The sequence below is a fragment of the Vombatus ursinus genome, unplaced genomic scaffold (genome assembly GCF_900497805.2).
Source record: "Vombatus ursinus unplaced genomic scaffold, bare-nosed wombat genome assembly UNPS02014798.1, whole genome shotgun sequence".
Taxonomy (NCBI): domain Eukaryota; kingdom Metazoa; phylum Chordata; class Mammalia; order Diprotodontia; family Vombatidae; genus Vombatus; species Vombatus ursinus.
The window spans coordinates 82658496-82679881 of NW_020954576.1; the positions used below are offsets into that span (position 1 = coordinate 82658496).

Genomic DNA, 21386 nt, shown 5'->3' on the forward strand with positions numbered 1-21386 from the left:
AAAATTACATTGTCATTTTCACTAACCTCTATCTGAAATTTAGCATTTCCTTCCATTATGAAAGTAGGCAACAAACCATTAGTCTGAGAATAGATTTAAAGGTTTCACCAGATGGCCAACTGATGCCAATTGTGTCATCACAAAAGGTTACAAACCCCTGCTCTAAATGATGCAGTACTGTAGTTCAGTAGAGAGATTAGAGCTGGATATATGGATTTTGGAGTTATTTGCATAGAGATTGTTACCATGGCAGCTGATGAGATTACCAAGGGTGCTTGAACATGGAATTAAAAGGTCCAAGGATAGAGCCTTGAGGAAGTAGAGATGGATGTTGAAACAGCAAAGGAGACTGTGGTCAGATTGGTAGGAAGAAAACCAAGAAAGAGAAAGAAGAAAGATGGGAGCCAAGGGAGAAAAGGGTTTTGGGGGTGGAGGAGGTCCACAGTGTCAAAGCCAAAGCTGTATCTTTATGAAAATGAGGACTGTTTTCTCATCAGATTTATCAGCTGAGAGCCTGGAGGGATCAATTTCAATAGAGTGAATATAGGTCAGAAGCCAGACTGCAAGGAAGGGATTGAGAAGTGAATAAAAGGTAAAGAAGTGGAGACGGTTGAGTACAAGAGACTCTTTTCACAAATTTGTCTGTGAAAGGGAGGAAAGGAAGATGTTATTTGAAGAAGTGGCAAGATCAAGTGAAAGTTTTTTGTTTTTTTTTTCAGAATGGGAAGAACTAGGTGTGCTGTGTTGGCAGCAAGGAAGGAGTAAATAGAAAGGCAGAGAATGAATATGAGAGGCAGGGAATGAAAGCCTGGACAACCGGGAAGCATGATGCAGTTGTAAGAACCAGAGTTTTTCTACTCAAAATAAGGTTTAAAAACCTAAATAATATAAAATATAATATAATATAATATAATGTAATATAATAAATATAATATAATATATTTATATATAATATTATATTATTAGATATATTATATCTAATAATATATTATAAAATAATAAATATATTATATAATATAATAATATAAATATATACTATAATATATAAAATTTATAAATAATATAAAATATATGGTGTTAAATCCCCCCCAAAGTAATTAAAAAGTTAATTAACATAGCAAGTTCTATTTAAGAAAGGAGATCACAGTTAGAGGTTAAAAACCACTTTATAGCAATGCCAGGTTATAAACAGACTATAAAATGAATGTGTCACATTTCCACATCTCTCTTCTTCTTTTTTGACATATAGATTGTGAGATCTTTCATGCCATAGGTTCAGTGACTCCCCCGATGCAGATTTGCACTAAACTGAGCTTCCCAGGCCATCTGGTCAAAGGAAATCTGAAGGGCTTTCACTTTCTCCCTCATCTGCCACGAGGCCTGAGCAATCTTCCGGGATTCTTCAATAGAAGCGTCTTTCTGTCTGGAGATCTGGTTCATCTTCTGCTCTTTCCTCTTGATAGCTTCTTTGATTCCTTCAACGTGGCACTTGGCCTCTTCCTCCGCTTTCTGCTTTAGAAAGTAGTGGTTTTTCTCCCGAAGAAAGTTAAACTCCCTGATCCTGTCTGCCTTGTCTTTGATATTTTTGTGCACATTATCTCTAGCCTGCTGGATCTTCAAGTCCCCCAGCTCCACTAACATTTTCTTATGCAATTTTTTCTGCTCATCTGTCTCTTCAGCTCTCCACTTAGCCAACAAAAGATGCTCTTCCTCTTTCTGGGCCTTTTCTTTCAGCTCTCTGTGCTTCTCCTCAATCAGGCGCTGGTGGATTTCCTGAGACCTCTGGGATCTTTGCTCCAGGGACAGTCTCTTCAGGATTTCCTCAGCCTTGTTCTGACTGTCTAGCAGGACCTTCCGAAACTGGTGACTGGCTGAGGAATCGAGGTTGCTCTCTTGAAGTTTCTTCCTGCCTTCCGAGTTCTTGAGCTGCCTCTTGTAGCAGGCCTGCACCATCTTCTCCTGCAGTTGCTGAATGTTCTGCTCCCGGAGGTCCTTCTGAAGCACCTCCTTTTCTTTCAGCATCTGCTCCTGGCAGTGCTTCCGGTACTCGGCTTGCACCCGAGCCCTCTCCAACTTCTCCCTGCGCTGGCTCTCCTGCTCCTGGACCTGTCGTTTCCATTTGCTCTCTCTCAAGGCCATCTCCTTCTCCCAAGTCTCCAGCCGCTCCTGCTGTTCCTTGCTGAGGCGGGCCCGCCGCTCCTCTTTCTGACGCTCCCACTGCTCCTTGCTCTTGGACAGCTGCAGCTGACGCTCCTTCTCCATCATCACCTGGAACCTCTGGTCGCAGCGCTTCACCTCCTCCCAGGCCTCGGAAGCCTCGTGTTGCAGTTCCTGGATCCTCCTGGCTTTCTTCAGCCGCTCCAGCATGAGGTTGACGATCTTCTTATCCCTGGCGGGGATCATGGACTCAGAGTGCGCGTCCTTCAGGTTTTGGAAGGACTCCAACTCAGGCTCCTTGGTGGCCTCCAGGGTCTGGCAGTACTGGCTGCCGTGTTCCGCCAGCTGGCTCTTGACCTCGGCACGCGGTTCCTGGGAGGAGGCTCGGACCCTGAGCTCTTTCGAGGGCAAGGCTGACTTGTCTAAGGAGGTGGACGAAGGGACCCAATGACCCATGCCCCTGTGCACAGTCGTAGCCCACTGATCTCCACTGGGCTCCCGCTCCAGATTCAGGGTCCCGCGCGGGGTGGTGTAATCTCCGCGGGGGGTGGGCGCGGGAGTGTCCTTCTTTCCCGAGAGGGGCTGCCTCTGCTGCTGCGGGGGCTGCTGCCAGGCCAAGTTGTAACCGCCCCTTCCGAGCGGCAGGGACCTGGCGGCGGCCTCGCGGTCGTCGTCTGGGCGGCGGCTGCGGGGCAGCTGCCTCCGGGCGCGGTCCCTGGGTGTCCGGCTCACGTCGGTCAGACTTCGGCTCTCCCGCGGTGAACTGCAGAAGAGGCGCCGCTGCGGCTGCGGCGTCGGGGAATGGTGTGCCTGCTGCGCGCCCAGCCGGGAGGCAGCGTCCTTGCTTGGCATGGGGGCCTCGCCCTTGAGCAGCAGCGGCGCCGGCTCCCCGCCCAGCGGCTCGTGGTCGTAGACCTCCAGGTAGGGCATCGGCAGGGGCGAGAAGCGGCCCGTACCCTCCATCCCCCGGGCGGCGCCCCCGGCCCTCTGCAGAGCTGATCCGTCGGCCTTGTCTGGGGATCCTGGCGGAGGCGCTGAGGAGCCTCCGGACCGTCCAGCAGGTCCTTTATGAATCTCGCTCACGCCTTGCCCAGGTATTTGACCCCCGGGGCGGCCGGCGCCGCCTGTGACGCCCCGACCACTTCACAATGCTCCCCGCGCCCGCAGGAGCAGCCCTGTCGCCCAGCCCCTGCAAGACCCCACTGAGCGCGGGACTCAAGCGCCCCCCCGCCGCGCGGCATGTCCCACTGAAGCCAGGGGCGCCACCCGCGCGGCCGGGTCCGAGCCCTCCCTGCAGGCTGCCCCAACCTTTCGTGGCTTACATGTTCGGAGGGAACAAAAGCCACGCAAATCTGGGCTTGATTTATCGTTCAATCCTTCACTCAGTAAACGTTTATTAAACGCCTGCTTGGCACTGTGCTAAGTTCTGGGGATGCAAAAGGAAGCAAAAAACAGTCCCTGCCCTCAAACAGCTTACAATCTAATAATTATTTGGTTGATTGTCTAGATTTAAAGTGATGGAGAAAACGTTAGTAAATGTTTAAGCTCCTGCTGCTTGCCAGGCACTGTGCCAAGCGCTGGGGGTGCAAAAGGAGGCATATGACAGTCCCTGCCCTCAAGGAGCCAACAGTCAAATAATTTTTTGATTGATTGATTGTCTAGACTTGAGAACGTAGTGGAGAAAAATGGAGAGAATGCAGATTAAACTCAAAAGTTTTATTGTCACTTAAGAAAGCGATAGAGTGGGGCAGGTAGGTGGCGCAGTGGACAGAGCTCTAGCTCTGGATTCAGGAGGACCTGAGTCCAAATTTGACCTCAGACACATAACACTTACAAGTGACCCTCGTCAAAAAAAAAAGTGATGGAGAAATGTCTATAATGCAGATTAAATTTAAGTGCTGCTTTTTGGAGAGCCAGGTGGTCAAAATATTTATCATTAATTTATTAATTAAAAATTTATACTTATTATTTATATTAAACAACCCTGGGCATACAAGAGGTAGGTAGTTAAGCCTAAGGCTTGTAATTTGACAGGTAAAAAGCAACACCTTGTTATAATGACTGAAGTAAGCCAGTCAGAAGTTAAGAAAAACTTCCTAACTTCTCTTCTTCACCTGAAGTCTTCAAGTACAGTTGATCAAAAAGCATTTAAGCACTTTGGTGCCCAGAAGCTGTGCCAAGAAAGCTTTGAGGATACAAAGGAAACCAAAAACACTTCTCCTGCCCTGTTGAAGTTAATATTCGAATAGGAGACAACATACAAATAATTATGTAATGCAAGATATGTACGGGGTGGATGGAAGATAATCTCAGTAAGAGAACAGGGTAGCTAAGACTTGGGGAAGCCTGATGTCATGAACATAGTGCTAGTTTAGGGTCTGGTGACATGGGTTTAAATCCCACAGTCAACCCATGAATTAGCAAGTAAATTTAGGTAGCATGATGCAATGGGAGGGATGAAGAATCGTGAGCTGGAACCCCAGTTTTGCTTCTTACTTACTTGGGTAAGGCCTTTCCTGCTCCTGTGTTGGATATAAAGAATATCTAGCAATAAATCTCAATAAAATTTGGATGTGTATGTTTTGTGTGTGGATTTTCTTTTCCTTTCCTTAATATAAGTACTGATTCATTTTATAGTCTTTCATCTGGAGGGATTAGAGAGTAGGGATTGGTCCTATGATTTCACTGGCATAAAGAACTCCCAGAAGAGGAAACTTCATCTCACAATGCAGGTGAGTACCTTTTTTTTGCAACTTATGTAGTCTTTGAAAGATGCCTGGATTGATGGAGTCTGAATGCAGACCAAAGCAGAGTATTTTTCACTTTCTTTCTTTTTTTTGTTCAAGTTTTCTTCCACAAAATGACTAATATGGAAATGCTTTACATGATTATACATGAATAACATATCAAATTGCTTACCATCTCAGGGAGGTGGGGAGAGAAAATTTGGAACTCAAAACTTAAAAAAAAAGAATGTTAAAAATTGTTTTTACATGTAATTTGGGGGAAAACCCCAAAATATTATTAAGAAGGAAGGAAGGAAGAAAGGAATGAAGGAAGGAAGGAAGGAAGGAAGGAAGGAAGGAAGGAAGGAAGGAAGGAAGGAAGGAAGGAAGGAAGGAAGGAAAGAAGGAAGGAAGGAAGTTGCTTAGACTGTTGTTGACTGGGTAAATGATCTGGAGTACACAGCCAGTTTGTGTCAGCGATAGGACTTGAAACCAAATCTTCTTGATTTGAGGCTAGCTCTCTATCCAATATGGCATACTACCTCTAGAGGGGAATTCGCTGCCAAGTGTAGGAATTGCAATGGGTAGATTTTGATCAATTCTTCTGTCCATTTCATGAAAGGAACCTAAAAATCTAGAGATACAAATTGGTATCAGAAGTGCGGTTAGTTCATACACCTTGTTGCTGTTCTAGAGTGGCAGGGAGGTGATACTACAACCACAGATTAAACACAAAAGCAAAGTGTCTCTTGGAAAATGTGATTTGAGAATTCAGCCTGAATGAGCTGTACCAAACAATCAAGAAAGCAAACCAGTTTCCAAGATGGATTCCCAAAGAAGGAAGACCTGAGTCCCCAGTCCCTAGATGAGGAGAGCAAGGACAGAGGACACGTGCATTATTGATTCTTCTCCTTCCAGATTTTCCTCTTTGCCTTTTCAGGGCCTGCCATTTATTGGACTGAAACATTCTTCATAGGCTACTGCCAACTTTGGGTATTTAGGTGTTTTCCCTGCTTGCTCATGAAATATAGAACCCAAGTCTGACAGGAAGAATTAAAGGAAAGCATACAGGCCAGTATTTTTCATGGCCAAGTTCTCTGCCCCTACTTGGTCAAACATTTCACCAATGGGAAGAAAACTAATTCCTTATCTCAGGGCAGTGGTTGTTAACCTGGAGTTTCCTTGAGCATGGATTGGAGGTGTCCGGATCTTTGAACTCATATGGAAAAAAATTACATCTTAATTTTCACTAAAGAAATGTAGCATTTTCTTCAATTAATGATCAAATGAGATAATATTTGTAAAGCACTTAGCACAGTTTCTGGCACATAGTAGATGCTGTATAAATGTTAGCTATTGTTATTATGATTAATTATGGATTTTTTTAAAAAGTCATTATTCTAAAGAGCAATTCATAGGCTTCACTAAACTTCCAAAGGGGTCCATGAGCCACAAAAAAAAGAAAATTAAAAGTTCTTTTCTTAGAGGGAGAAGGAGATTGTCTTATGAATGTGAATTTTTTTCTGTTCTTCTTCAAACTGGAAATTACTTTCCCTTCTAAACCAGCTACATAACAGTTTGAAATTTCAATATGCACCCCACCCCAGACAAACATGCTTACAAAAATGCCTGCTAACTGCTTACTTAAGAAAATGAGAGTGGTTTGAAGTAGCATTGTTTAGCCAAAGGACAGAGTCCTAGAGAGGAGCTTTAGCCAGGCTCAGACCAGACTATAGACCAGAAGCAGTGTGATGTTGTGGACAATATCCACTTGTGTGTTGAATCTGGTGTCGGAAAGATCCAGGTTCTAACTTGCCTCAGATGCTTTTTACCTTGGTGACTCTTAGACAAGTCATTTATCCTTTTTCCAGCCTCAATTTCTTCCTCTGAAAATGGGGACAATAAGTAACACCTGTGGCATTTAACTCCTGGGCTTGTTGTGAGGATCAAATGGGACTGTGCATGTGTAAAGCATTTTGAAACTGCAATTGCTGTACGAATGTAAGATGGAATTACTGAGGCAGTGGATTCTTCTCTGTGGTGTAGTCAGAATTAGCTTGGTCCTGTTCTCCAGAGGAGTTTTTGAAGAAGAAAGCAAAGTCATTAACAAATACACACAACCGGACTATATAGGATTAGTTTTTAAAAATTACACCTCTGAGCTGACTGTGAATAGGTTTTAATGGTGGAAGTAAATTATCTAGAAAGTTATGATCAAAATGCAAATCTGGAGTTATAACACAAGTGACACTGTAGCCATAGCTATAGCAACCACTGCCATCAGGAGAGTTCCATCTCTCAGCAGGAGATAGAATCTCATTTGCAGTAGTTAACATGTCTCTATTGGAAAAGGAGAAGAGGTTTCCACCCCAAACTCCTATTTGCAGTCACTTGTAGTATTGTTAGAGATAATCCCTTGATGTGGTGGTAATCCATTCTTGGAGGCTAGGGGAAATCAAACTAAATTTGTAACAGAATGGTTTAACTGTAGTATTTAGGTAGTATTTAGACAATGAATATAGTGCTGATAACACCTAGGAAGTATGTAGTACCTTTTACCCTGGATTTGGGAATTGTAAGATCCTGGTTCAAATCCGAGCTCTTTTAGTTACTGCCTGTGTCACTTTGGACAAGGAACTTAACCTCTCCGTGCCTCAGTTTCTTCATCTGTAAAACAAGAGGGTTGGGCTAGGTGAACTCTAATATGCCTTCCAGCTCTATAGCTATCAGGTTGTTCAGATGTAACCTGGCATCACAGGCTTTGAATGAACTTAGCCTGGGCAAGTCGTAACATCCCTGGGCTTGTTTCCTCATTTGGTTCCTTTGAACTCTAAGTCCTATGACCTTATGACTGAGTTTAGTTATCTCGAATACTCAAATGACTTCTGCATATTCAATCACTACAAATGGAGGAAATGACCTGCTGTAATTGAATATTACTGTGCCATAAGAAATGTTGAAATAAACACTTTCAGAGGAATCTGAGGAGATTCCTATGAACTGATGCAGAGTAAAGTGAACAGAAGCAAAACAATTCACATAATGGTAACAGGGCAGCTGGGTGGTGCAGCAGAATCAAAAAGACTCCTTTTCCTTAGTTCAAATTCAGCCTCAGACACTTCTTGCAGTATGACCCTGGGCAAGTCACTTAACCCTGATTGCCTCAGTTCCTCATGTGTAAAATGAGAGTAAATGGCAAACTACTCCAGTATCTTTGCCAAGAAAATCCCAAATGGGGTCAGGAAGAGTTGGGTAAGATTGAATGACAACAACAGGTCTGATCAACACAATGATAAATGAGGAAGAATGAAGATGAAACATGTTGCTCACCTCCCGGCTGAGAGGTGATGAATTGAAAATACAGAGATATACTCTTTTGGACATGCTTATTGGGCAAATTCTTTTTGCAGGACTTATGCAGCTCTGTATTGAGGGCTTTATTTATTTATTTATTTTTGCTCATCAGAGAGGAGTAGGAGGGAAAGATTAATTTTAAAAATCCTTGTTATCTGAAAAAATAAAACTATTAAACCATATATATTTTAAAGTATGAAACCTTTTGGAAATATAGGGCATCATTCTAGTTATTTACATTATTAGGGAGCAGGCTGGACATATAGCTAGATAATTATAATATTAGTGGTTTACAAAGCATGTTACAAATATTATTTCATTTGATTATGATTAAATCAAGGAATAATCAATGTTATCCATGAGCAGATTGTGTACATGTCCCACTGGCAACCCCACAATGTCAAGAGATCAATAGGAAGGTGTCCGGCACATTGTATGGACTCTCCTTGATGGATTTACATGTGGACATGAATGAGTTACAAAGGATGAGAAGAAAGAACGAGAGAAGATTGTATTCTGCTGCCTTCTGAGACAGTTCTCACATTGATGAGGTCATAGATTGCCACTGTTGATTTCATCATCCAAAAGCGTTTGAGTCCCCAGTTTGTATGTGGTTCTTTGTGGTAGGAGCTGGAAGGAACATTCGAAATCATAAAGTCTAATCGCCTTGTTTTGCGGGTGAGGAAACTGAGACTCAGAGAGGTCAAGTGATTTGCCTGAAGTCACACAGTGAATAAGCATTCACTGCCTGTGGTGTCAGCTCACATTTGGGAAACATGGGATCATAGATAAAGAGTTGGAGGGTACTTTAAAGGTCATCTCATTTTATAGATGAGGAAACTGAGACCCAGAGAGGCCAAGAGGCCAGAAATTTGCTCAAGGATCACATTGGTAGTTAATAGCACAGCGAGGATTCAAACCTAGGTCTTGTGACTCCAAATTCAGTATTTTTTTTTCCTCCTATCACACCATGCTGTCTCTCACAAACAAAAAGAATTTTACAGTCTTTGTCTTCAAAGAGATTACAGTCTTACATCAGACAACACTGATGGATAGACAAGAGTCGATAACAATCAACAAGCATTTATTTTTTTTTTTACTTTTAAAATTTTCTTTAATAAAAATTATTCATTTTTATCATTTGTGATAATCTGTAACCCTTGTTTGGTTAAGAATTAATGGTGATATCTTAATTGCTAAACTTGACAGCATTTTTCGTCTTGCTTGACACATTGCAGTGTCTTCTGAAGCTTTTGACACAGTTAATCACCCCTCTCCTCTGGATCCTTTAACTTTTGTGATGATGTTCTCTCTGGTTCTTGTATCTATCTGATTATTTTTTCTCAGTTTCCTTTACTGGATTGTCTTCCATTTTTGACCCTCTAATCTTGGACATTCTCCAAGGTTGCATCCACATCCTCTTTTCACTCTCTACTCTCTCCCTTGCTGAGCTTACATACTCTCATGGGTTCAATACTAATTCTATACAGTTGACACCAAATGTATCTATCCAGCTTTTATTTTTTCTCCTGAATGCTAGATCACACAAACCACATCCCAAAATGTCTTCAGGGCATTTCACTTGAATTTCTTCTTTAGCATCTCAAACTCACTAAATCCAAAATGGAACTCATCACCATCTTTCCGATAAAACATGGAAGCATCACTTTTCTCCAAGTCACATATTTTTGTGATTGTAGAGTCCACTTAGACTTTTTCTTCTTCCACATCCTTCATATCAAATTGGATGCCAAATTTTTTCCATTATACCTCCACAGTATCTCTCTCACATCTGTTACTTTATTTCCCCTCAAACCTAGGTCACCTCATCACTTCTCACCTGGACTATTTTAATAGCCTTCTGATTGACCTGCTGCCTTCAGTCTCTCCCTTCTCACACATCCTCCACATAGCCACCAAAATCATCTTCCTAAGGAAAACAATTTCCAGTGTTTCCCTATTGCCTCTAGAACAAAGTATAAATCCCTCAGCCTCTCTTAATACACTTTTCTCCCAAAATGATAAAATCTGCTTTTCCAGCCCTTTGTCCCCACATTCTTCCCGATTGTGTACCCTATTTTCCAGCCAAATTGACCTATTTACTCATTTATTGAACCTAACATATCCCCCACCTCCTAGCATTAGCAGAAGTTGTCCCCAGTGCCTGGCATGCACTTCCTCTTCCTATCCCCCTTTTGGAATCCTCATTTTGTTGTCTGTCTTCAAGGTAACAAGCATTTATTAAGCACCTACTATGTACCAGGTACTGAGCTAAGCAATAGAGATACAAAGAAAGATAAAAGTCAATTCCTGCTCTTAAGTTCACATTCTAATGGAGGAGAAAATGTGCAAACAACTATGTACAAAAAAGATATGTACAGGATAAACAGGAAATAATCAAGAGAGGGAAGGTGGCATTAAGGGGAATCTAGAAAGGCATCTTGCAGGAGGAAGGATTTTGGCTGAAACTTGAAGGAAGCCAGGAGAGTTAGGAAGCAGAGATGAGGAAGGAGAGAGTTCCAGGTATGGGGGACAGAAAGTAAAAATGCATTGAGTTGAGAGATGGAGTAGTGTCTGTTGAAAGGAATGGCAAGGAAGTCAATGTCACTGGTTTGCAGAATAAATGGGGGTGGAGGAATGTTAGGAATAAAGAATGTAGTATATTAACAATAAAATTTTAAACTGTAAAATGAATGCAAAAACACCATAACATTCATTATACATGTGTGTGTGTGCACACACATATGGCAGTGGTTGTTATTTTGGAGCAGCGAGGACTATGGGAAAAATTCCAAATCCGAGCAGGGTCGGGGAGGAAGGAACCAGGTGTTTTCTGGCAAATCTCCAGAGGTTCTGTGGAACTGGCTCACCATAAGATAAGGATGGAAGTGTCATTGAAATTGGTAGTATAAAGTGAATGCAATATAGCAACAGTAAACAATATGGTTGTCCCTGCCATCAGGGTGACTAGACTTTAAAAACAACACAAAACAAAACAACAACAAAAGCGACTGTCTCTTCTGAGTTCCTTATAACTGAAGTTCTTGTCCCAACAGCCCTCATTTAAAGAGACAGTAGAAGTTCTTGTCTTTATCTATCCCTTTGGGAAATCCATAACCTATTATTGATAAGAGCTGATGCTAATATTGTTATCAGGTGAGCCTCATTACAATTCCTCAAGCTTTGTACTGTTATCAAGATTGGTATCATTATCTCAATTTTATGGATTAAAAAAAAAAACCCAACAACTGAGGTTGATGGTTACCCAGCTAGTCAATGCCAGAGGCAGGATTGGAAACCAAACTTTCCTGATGCCCAGCTGTAGTACTATTTCTATTATTCTGTGCCTACACTCAACTAGGCAATTTGACTTGATGGAAGAGTCATGGATTTGTAGTCAGAAGACCTGGGTTCAAATCCTAACTCTGATTTTCATAATACTTTTGTGACTTTGGAAAGTCAACATAATGTCTCTGGAGCCTCAGTTTCCTCATCTGTAAGAAGAAGGGGAGGGGGGGACACTAGATAATCTCTAAGTTCCTTTCCAATTCTAGATCTGTTATCCTACCCAGGACAACCATGAGCCTGGTGCTCCATCTCTTTCTACCCTCAGCTTGACTCATCAGCTTTCCTGTGGAGAAGAGAAAGGATATGTTGGCAAATAAGTAACATTCTCTTATTACTGATACTATCTTCCTCTTTTGGGTGGGGTGGGAGGGGGCAGAGAGCTTAATTCGTATCCATGGATGCTGAACAATGTGGGCTATGTAGCAAGTGAATACTGTGAGGTTTCCTGAAAATAGGGAAAGGAAGTTAAATACTTTTGAACCCTTAAATCCAAATCTATCCATGGCAAAACTCTATGACCTATCATTGACTTGCACCTTTGGAAGGTTTGAAGTGCATTAACTGATGATGACTGGGTGACTCAATTATCTACATGTTCTACTAAGTAAAAAAAAAATACTGCAACTATTTATCTAGTTTTCATCAGTAAACACAGCTTTATTGTTCCACTTACATTTTCTTTGAAATGGAATTTGGGCAAAAATTGTTTACTTTTGTCTGGATTCTAGGGTAAGTTCTAAAATTCTACAATTCACCTTTGAAATCTATTTTTTATAAAATGAGATTTTTCTTCTTCCTTTGCTTCCTCTTCTTTTCTAACTACGAAGGGAAGCATATGGCCCTAAGTAACATGTCAGAGGGTACAGAATAGAGCACGTTTCTGCATCTGCATCATAGATGGGAACTCATTTAAAATATCAGGCTTGTCAGAAAAAAAAACAAATAAGAGGAATACCCAGGGCATTGAATGTAAGCCTTATGTTAATGCAGTGTATGGAGAATGAAAAATATAGCCCATAAACCACTTTTTTGAGGGAAAAATAAACTAAATGAGAGAGGTAGGAAATATGAAAGTTGAGGTTTCCATAGTAACTAACAGTCATTCAGCCACAATGCAAATACTGTATGTATATGAGAAGTCATATATGTATATGTCTAATTATAACTGAAGAATACTATGTCTGGACAAGTTAATTTGATAGTACCATGAGAAACCTTAGCTTTTACATCTTCTAATTTTTATGCAACTAGATTTGTAACCTTACCGAAATTTTCTAAAGGGTTGATTTATGTAGAAGAGAGTTATTTGGGAATGGGAATGAAAATTGCATTCCTCTTTCCAGTGAAATAGCAGCACCAAATGGTAGTTACTTGATTATTTGACAACAATGGTAAAGGACAGAGTTACCTAATAATGTTACTCTTTGTTTTTGAAACTATTATCATCATGAAAATTGTGTTATACAATTGTGTTATATAACTTCATACTGTTTGTTCAGGGACCATTAAAATTTTTCCTTAGTATCCAGAGCACCTGTGTTCCAGTCCGTCTCCAGTACCTCATCATGGGAAAGAGGAGACCCTATCCCAGTTAAGTGTAAGTCTGTACACTTGTAAAGACTTTAACTCTAAGCATACCCATGGCCCTTGTGTCAACTGAGAACCAGCCTGGCTAAGTTGAGAGAGGCTTGTCACAAAGAAGTTGGCCACTTAGTCAATTATTTTGGGTCATAGAAACTCATTAAGACTATCTGTTAAGGCAACATTGTTAACATCTTGTAGTATGTTTATGCCCACAAAACATACTCAAATATTCAACTTCTTCAGTGCAAACTTGTTATGGTTTTAAAAGTTAAACAATTTGGAGATAGCTCCCTTGTAAAATGTGCATTTGAAGACCAACACTACCTGATTTTTATCTTTATCTCCCCAGCACTTATTACCATGCCTGATACATAATAGACTCCTGGGTTTTTTGTTTTGTTTGTTTTTGGAGGCAGTCTGGGTTAAGTGACTTGCCCAGGATGACACAGCTAGTGAGTGTCTGAGGCTGGATTTGAACTCAAATCCTTCTGACTTCAGGTCACTGCTCTATCCACTGCATCACCTGGCTGCCCATTATTTAAAAAGTCTGATTCTTCTTTGTCCAAACGTTTTAAAAATTATGTATAATGCCAAAAAAATTCCTCAAAAGAGAAGTACTGAAAATATATGAATAAACAGTTCTCAAAAGAAAGATTGCAAACTATTTATAATCATATGCGAAAGAACATGCCAAATAACTAATAAGAAGAGAAATGCAATCAACATAACCCTGACGTTTCACCTCACACCCAGAAAATTGGCAATGAAGGCAAAGGATGGGAATAACAAGTGTTGGAGGGCTTTGGAGAGATTACTAACTACTAACTCATGGAACTGTGACTAAAAATCAGTACAACCACTTTGGAAAGCAGTTTGGGAACCAGAAATTCCATTGCTAGGCATATTTCTTAGGGAGGTCACTGAAAAAGAAGGGCTCCATATATGACAATATTTATAGCACCACTTTTTGTGATAGCAAAGGACTGGAAACAAAATATGTATCCATTGAATCAGTAAATCAGTTAATCAGTGTGAACAGGGCCTCTACAGATCCTTAAATCAATCAGCATCAGAGATTTGATCAGTCCTAAGAAGTTTATATAAAAAAGAAGAATTATCACAGAAACAGAGAGAAATTCCCAGAGTCTAGAAGTAAAAAGGAGTGGGGTTATGAGGACTAAGCCAAGAGCTGATATCCCTGGGGCAACTAGTGGAGGGGGAAGAAAGGTAGGACTGACCTGTGGTGAGAGAAAGAGAGAGAGAGAAAGAGAGAGAGAGACAGACAGACAGACAGACAGACACAGACACAGACACAGACAGACAGAGACAGAGAGATTAAGAAAGGTCATTGACTCTATAGGAATCTCAAAGCAGAAGACCCAAAATGAAGCTACCAGTTTACTCATATTCAAGAACTAAGGGTTTCTGAGAAAAAAAGGTCTGTTCTTACCTTCCTATCCTTTCTCAGTGACTATCAGTCCATAGGTACTATAATATAATCTGTTGCTTTGTTACCCAAATATTTTCAGTAAGCTCAGCCACAATGTGGCAGGAGGGCTAATTAGAGATAGATATAAATATAAATTTAGGCAGAGAGCCCAACCTTGGCCTAAATATTGGGCATTTTCCTAATTGGTGACTCAAAGAGATTGTAATTGAACTCAGAACTCTTTTTTTTTCTTAAAATAAACTCTCTAAAACAGTAGAAGAATGAACCAAATGAAATTTAGGGGCCATCATTTTGCCTTCAGGCTTAAAATGAGCTAATTATTGTGACTAGGAATTATATAAATAACTGGGTGATTAAGTAAATTGAGTGAAGTGACCAAGAGTGTATATGGTGATTGAAGTGAATAATAGTTATTTGATTGACCAAATCATTAAGTGTCTTATCTTTTCTTTAAGAGTACATTTTTAGTTTTGGCTGATTAAAAAAACAAACAACAAACCATAAAAAAAAAAAACAAGAAGTCAATAAAAGAACCCTCGAGAAGCTTAACGGAGACAACCACTTCTTGAACAGAGGCCATCACTGGAATTCTGCAGGAGCCTGTCCTGTACATATATTTAATGAGCTTTTGTTCACCTGCAACTTTGGTTCTTCAGAGGCTATAGTGTTCCAAGATTCACAATCATATAGTATTGCCAAGAGAACATTTGTGTTGAAAAGGTGGGTCTTTGTGCCAGTGAGTAACTTGAGATTATTAAAAGCACTGCACAATTTCCCAAATGCAATACAGTCTGCTCTCTACTTATTTTTATGTGGGGGCCCAGCTCTTTGTCCATCTTCAATGCCTATCCTAAACATATGGACAGATTTGCTAGTCCAATGAACTGACCATCCAACTGAATGTCATACCTTAAACAAGAGATTTTTTTTTGTTTTTGCCAAATAGATTTTTAAGAAATTATCACGTATCTTGTTAAGGAGATTCTGTAATGTTCTAAGGTCTGCTAGGGATTCTTAGATAGATTTTAGGGGGTTCATGAATTTAGACAGGAAAATATTCCTTTGCAGTCATATTATTTTATTTTGTGGATATAAAAGCATTTCTGGAGGAGAGTGTTCAAAATGGAAAAAAAGGTTAAGGTTTAATATTTCATGAGCACAACATCATCTATAAACAATAATGTCTGGAGGACTTTACCATCCAGAGGGAATCCTTCTTCTGTTTGGAGTCTCGTGCAATGACTTCAGGAACCACCTTTGGCAAGTCTACCTCTCCTTGTTTTATGTCTCACTTGATGTTAATAATCAAAGGGCTGTGTAATAAAGACATCTCTATGCTTGCATTTGTCAAGGGTTCTTACATGATCTGAACATATGCATGTAGGAGTTGAGTTTTTAGACCACATTTTGTTTTACCAAATCAAACACCTTTTGATAATCAATCAATAAACAACCTGGGATGTTGTGCTGCCCAAATTTTTTTTTCAGACATTTTATAAACTCTAAAAATGTAGTTTTCTTTAGTGTAATTTGTGAAAGCCTACTTGTCTTTGTCTGGTTTTCATCAAGAATACCCTTGATGTGTATATAGATCATTCATTTAGAACTTTCCAAAGATGGAAAAGTAGACATACATTATTACTATAGTCGGTGATTTCCCCATTTTAATCTATTTGATATTTCCCCCTTTCTGATCTATTTTCAAAAGTGATCACCCAGTGTTTTTAAAACTGTATCACCTCCAGCATATACTGCATTAGTGTATACAGCCATTCTTCCTGACTTTGTCTTCCTTTCTTTGAGTACTACATTGTGAACTGAATAGAAGAAAATAGATCTATGGTAGAGATTGATGAAGAGAAATAATTTCAGATATAGTAACAAATTTTTTCCATTTTATATTTATTTTCATCCTCTTGTCATTTTGATCCATGGACGCAAGCTTCTCATATGCTTGTTTTTGCTTCCACTACCTTCTTTCTGTTTTCAAAGGTGATACTACTCATAATATTCTGTCCTCCTCCTCCAGAGTATTTTACAAATGCATGTGTATTCTAAACTGGTGTTGTGCTTGGGTTATATGTCTTGTCTCTCGCTACTTATTGAGAAGATCAAGCATCTGCTTGAGGAAGTGGTTTCTAGGCCCTTTGTGCCTCCTCATTGTGATGACTGGTTTATGTCAATTAACTTTTGCAAGGAAATGGTGATTTAATTATATTTAATTGATTTGATTATATCTGATTACAATAAATATTGACTTTTTCCCTCTTTTCCATTTCTCATTTTTTTTGTCACTAATGGTTTGTTTGCATAGTTTTGATTAAAGTCTTTGCAATATAGATGTATATTGTTATATTATACATATATGTGTATAAATATATGCACATGTGTGTAATATATACATATATATCTTGTTCAGTTTATAGAAAGTATGTTTGCTTATTATACTGAGTCTTTTTTTTGAGATGGTTCCAGCTAACATGAATTAGCAAACCCCTTGCAATAACTTCACTGGCCCCCAGGAGCAGCAGTCCACAGGTTGGGAACCAGTGTTCTACATGTGTACTTGTTTATATTTTTTTTTTGAAATTTTAATAATGTGCCTTTCTCCTCATTGAAAGCATAAGCTCAATAGGAGGTGGAGGGAACCTCACATAATAGTCATTTCCCACAGATTTTCCATTTAATTAAACCATAGGATTGTTGTTGTTCAGTCATTTTTAGTCTTATCTGACTCTTCTTGATCACATTTAGGGTTTTCTTGGCAAAGATACTGGAGTGGTTTGCCATTTCCTTCTCCATCTCATTATACAGATGAGGAAACTGAGGCACAGGGTTAAGTGATTTGCCCAGGGTCACAAAGCTCATTAGTATCTGCAACCAGATTTGAATTCAGGAAGAGAAGTCTTCCTGACTCCAGGACCTGTACTCTATCCATTGTGTCACCTCCCTGGCCTGAAAATATAGGATTAGGCCATAGAATTTCAGATGGAAAAGGAACCTTAGAGACAATATCTAGTTCAACCCCTTTCATTTTAGAGAAAAGAAATCTGGGATCCAGACAAGTGAAACGAGATCATCCTAATAGCAAGTAGCAGAGTCAGGATTTGAATTCAGATCTTTTTGGCTCCAAATCCAGTGCTTTTCCTGCTATCCCACACTGCCCTTTTCCTCATATTGCATAATTAAGTTCACAGTATTTGACGTGCAATATGATCACTGATGGACTGCTCTTCCCTGAAAACAAATATGCATGAAAGAGCCTCATGCAGCTCTTGCAAAAGTCAGCAAGACAAAATTAAGCCAGAAATAAAAAATTCAGTGGTAAGCCCGATGAATCTTGTGCATAGGGATTCAGCATTCTTGGCATCAGGATCATAGATTTAGAGTTTATTGGCCCCAAACTCTCATTTTATAGAGGAGGAAACTGAGGCTGAGAGAGACTTGCCTAGGATCATACAACTAGTAAATGTATGAAGTAGGTTTTGACCTCAGTTCTCCTAGACTTCCAGTCTAGCACTCTACCCATTGTGCCACCCAGCTACATCAATCAGTTTGTGGATTCCCTATGTGCCTGATGGATCTGTACCCAGTATAGCGACAACTAGTTTAGGTCGTGACTCTGCAAAAGTGTGGGTAGTACTGAGATAGAGTATGTGATAACTTTTGTATTTTAAGAAAAGATTGTGGAACCATTAGAAAGTGAGACAAGGAAGCCAAGTTGGCATAGGATAAGGCAAGGCTGTTCAAGAAAACATAAACATTCCTGTGTCTTCATAACATATCATAGGTTAAACAATAGACATTCTTCCTTCACTTGGCTTTTCCATTGTAAATAGTTCAGATGGACTCTTGAGTGATTATGTCAGTCAGTAAACATTTATTAAGCACCTACTACGTACCAGGCACTGTGCTAAGCTCTGGAGATACAAAGAAGGGCAAAAGACAATTCCTGCCCTTGGGGAACTTCTAGTCTAATGAAGGAGACAACATGCAAACAATTCTGTACAGACAAACTATATACAGGATAAACTGGAGATAACCAACATAGGGAAAGCACTAGCATTACAGGAGATCTTATGTAGGAGGCTCTGTAGTACTTAAAGTACTGAGGATCCCTGAAGTCGGGTCATTTGAATACTAAATCATTCACAAATAGAAGCATCTGTAGGGCATTACCAGCTTTGGGAAATCCTTCATCCCTCCAGGCTCTTTATCGTGGTCTTCCATGAAGATGGCAAAAACTTTTTTTCAAGCATATATAAACCCAGAGAGACGGTCTATTAATTGGATAGATGCTTTTCATGGATGGTGAGCTGGGACCCAAATTGGACAGGATGAAGAAAGTGGGTGGATTTAGGAAATTGCATTGTGCTTTTAATGACTCCAAACTTCTCCCCCAAAGACCTCTCTCTCTCTCTTTCTCTACTCTTCTCCCCCTTCTTCTCTTCTCTCCTGTTCCCTTTTTTCTCTTTCTGTTTTTAACAACAAAACTCTTTGTGTGGCTATATTGATGCAAAGCATGAGATAACAATAGTCTGAAGAATTAAAATTGTGGAACACCCAAAAGGAAACGGAGAAGTGCATGGTGAGTGTTAGTAGCTAGTAAAGAACATTCTAGCCAACAACTGCTCAAGTGAAGAAGCATAAAGGGAGATGGTATAATCCAGCTAGGTGGCACAGTGCATAGAGTTCCAGGCATGGAGTCAGGAAGACCTGAGTTCAAATCCACCTCTGACACTTACTAGCTGTGTGACCGTGGGCAAGTCACTGAACCTTGGTTGCCTCAGTTACCTCATCTGTAAAAATGAGCTGGACAAGAAAATGGCAAACCACTTCACTATCTTTGCCAAAAAAAACCAAATGGGGTCATAAAGAGTTGGACACAACTGAACAACAACTATGCCAACATAATCCGGTGAAACGAGCCACCTGCTCTTGACTTAGATGACCTGGGTTCAGATACTGCCTCTGACACTTACTACTCACGTGCGCCCTTGGGCAAGTCACAAGTTCCCTGGGGCTCAATTTCCTCATCTACAAAGGAGTTGAAATCAATGACCTCTGAGATCCCTTCCGGCTGCAGATCTCTGTCTCTATGGCCTCTGAAACACATGGGGCACAGGCAAGGTATAACCAGTGGATAGCGTGCATGTTCCATTTGCATTTACACACCGACAAGAGAACTTGAGCAAGGTCCTAGCACGTTTGGTGGAACTACTAGGAGAATAGGGACAAGGGTCACATATGCTGTGACCATATGAGATCTGAATTACAGGAACGAGTTGCAGCATAGATGAGATCACAGATCCATTGATGTCTCAAAGTCACATGATTTCCATTTTAATTAACAACTGAAAATATAACAAAGGATTAGTTTACCTTTTACTTACAAGACAACCGAAGGGGGAAGGTTGAGTGAAGGAGGTGATATTACTGAGCCTGCTTTCTCAGAAGGTTGTTTGATTATCTCTGAACCAAATATTGTTGCTCAGAGGCAAGGGCTTAAAGTTAATAAAAAATGTGTCAACTTCATAATTAAATGGAAATGCTAAGAGCTCAGAATATGTTCTTTTGTTGGACTCTTTTTTTTCTTCCCAGGTCCGAAATTTAACCAACTGGAATTATTTTCTCAAAACCAGATATTTGCTTTGTGCTCTGAAATAACAGATAACTTTGCATATCAGATTTACGCCGAGGTGGGTTTAATGAGAAAGCAGTCAGTCAGTGACATGTATTAAACACCCACTGTGTGCAAAAGCACTGTAAGTAAGTTGGTATTGTATGAAAGGACAGAGAACACCGTGGTCCCTTCTAGAAGAGCTAGCTATTCATCCAAGTGGTAGAGAAGATGATATTGCAAGAGGATAATCTTGAAAAATGTTGAAGAAACAGAAATAACTACATTTTGATGTAGTTCAGACAATACTAGAGGCTGACATTTAGACAGGGTGTCCCAAAAGTCTTAGTGCAATTTTAGACTTTAATAATTTATACACTGTATAGCACTTGAAAGTTTACAACGTGCTTTAGAAACATTATCTTGAGTACAATCCTGTGAGACAGGTACTTTTTTTTAGGGGTGGGGAAAAGGTGAGAGAACCCTGCTTGTAATTTCACTGATGTGGGGGACTCCTGGTATGAATGACTTGCTGACATGGCCAATATATATTCTAAGCAGGACTTGAACCAAGGTTTTTTTTTCTGGCTCTTAAATCTAACTCTTTATCCACTGTGCTGCCATGCCTCTTGAGGTAAGTACTGAAGGTATTATTATCCCCATTTTACAGATGAGGAAACAGAGGCTTAGAGAGCGATTAAGAGACTTGCCTAGAATTTTATAGCTAGTGAGGGTCAGAGGCAGGATTTGAACCCAGGACTTTCCGACTCTTAGTCTAGCATTCCACCCACCATGATTACTCAGCCAAGTGTTGAGAGAACATACAGTGGCTATCTGAGGGTCAATTAGATGAGGGAGAGAATAGTTAAAGTAGAGGTGAAGTCCCCTTTCACAGTGTTTGGATAGACCTTTGAAAGGAATGCATGGTGCATAGCAAGGGCATTTTTAAGGACAGGGAACCTTGAAGAGACTGAAAGCAAAATAATGGAGTAGGTATAAGTAAGTAAGAATGGATAGAAAGCCGGACCCTTAAGTCAGGAAGACCTAGGTTCGAGCTTATGATTCCACATACAGGCTGTAGGACCCTTGCCAAATCAAGGAAACTCTCAAACAATGAGTAGAGTGGTTGGTCATTTTCATTCCTCAA

General features: G+C 40.2%; 1 protein-coding gene across 1 annotated transcript; it reads right to left on the reverse strand.

Annotated features, from left to right (window-relative positions):
* Window positions 1-1275: 1275 nt before the first annotated feature.
* Window positions 1276-3120, reverse strand: LOC114049658 (coiled-coil domain-containing protein 185-like). The gene has a single exon (XM_027870960.1). It carries the CDS (start codon window positions 3118-3120, stop codon window positions 1276-1278), a length of 1845 nt encoding a protein of 614 aa, XP_027726761.1.
* Window positions 3121-21386: the final 18266 nt, after the last annotated feature.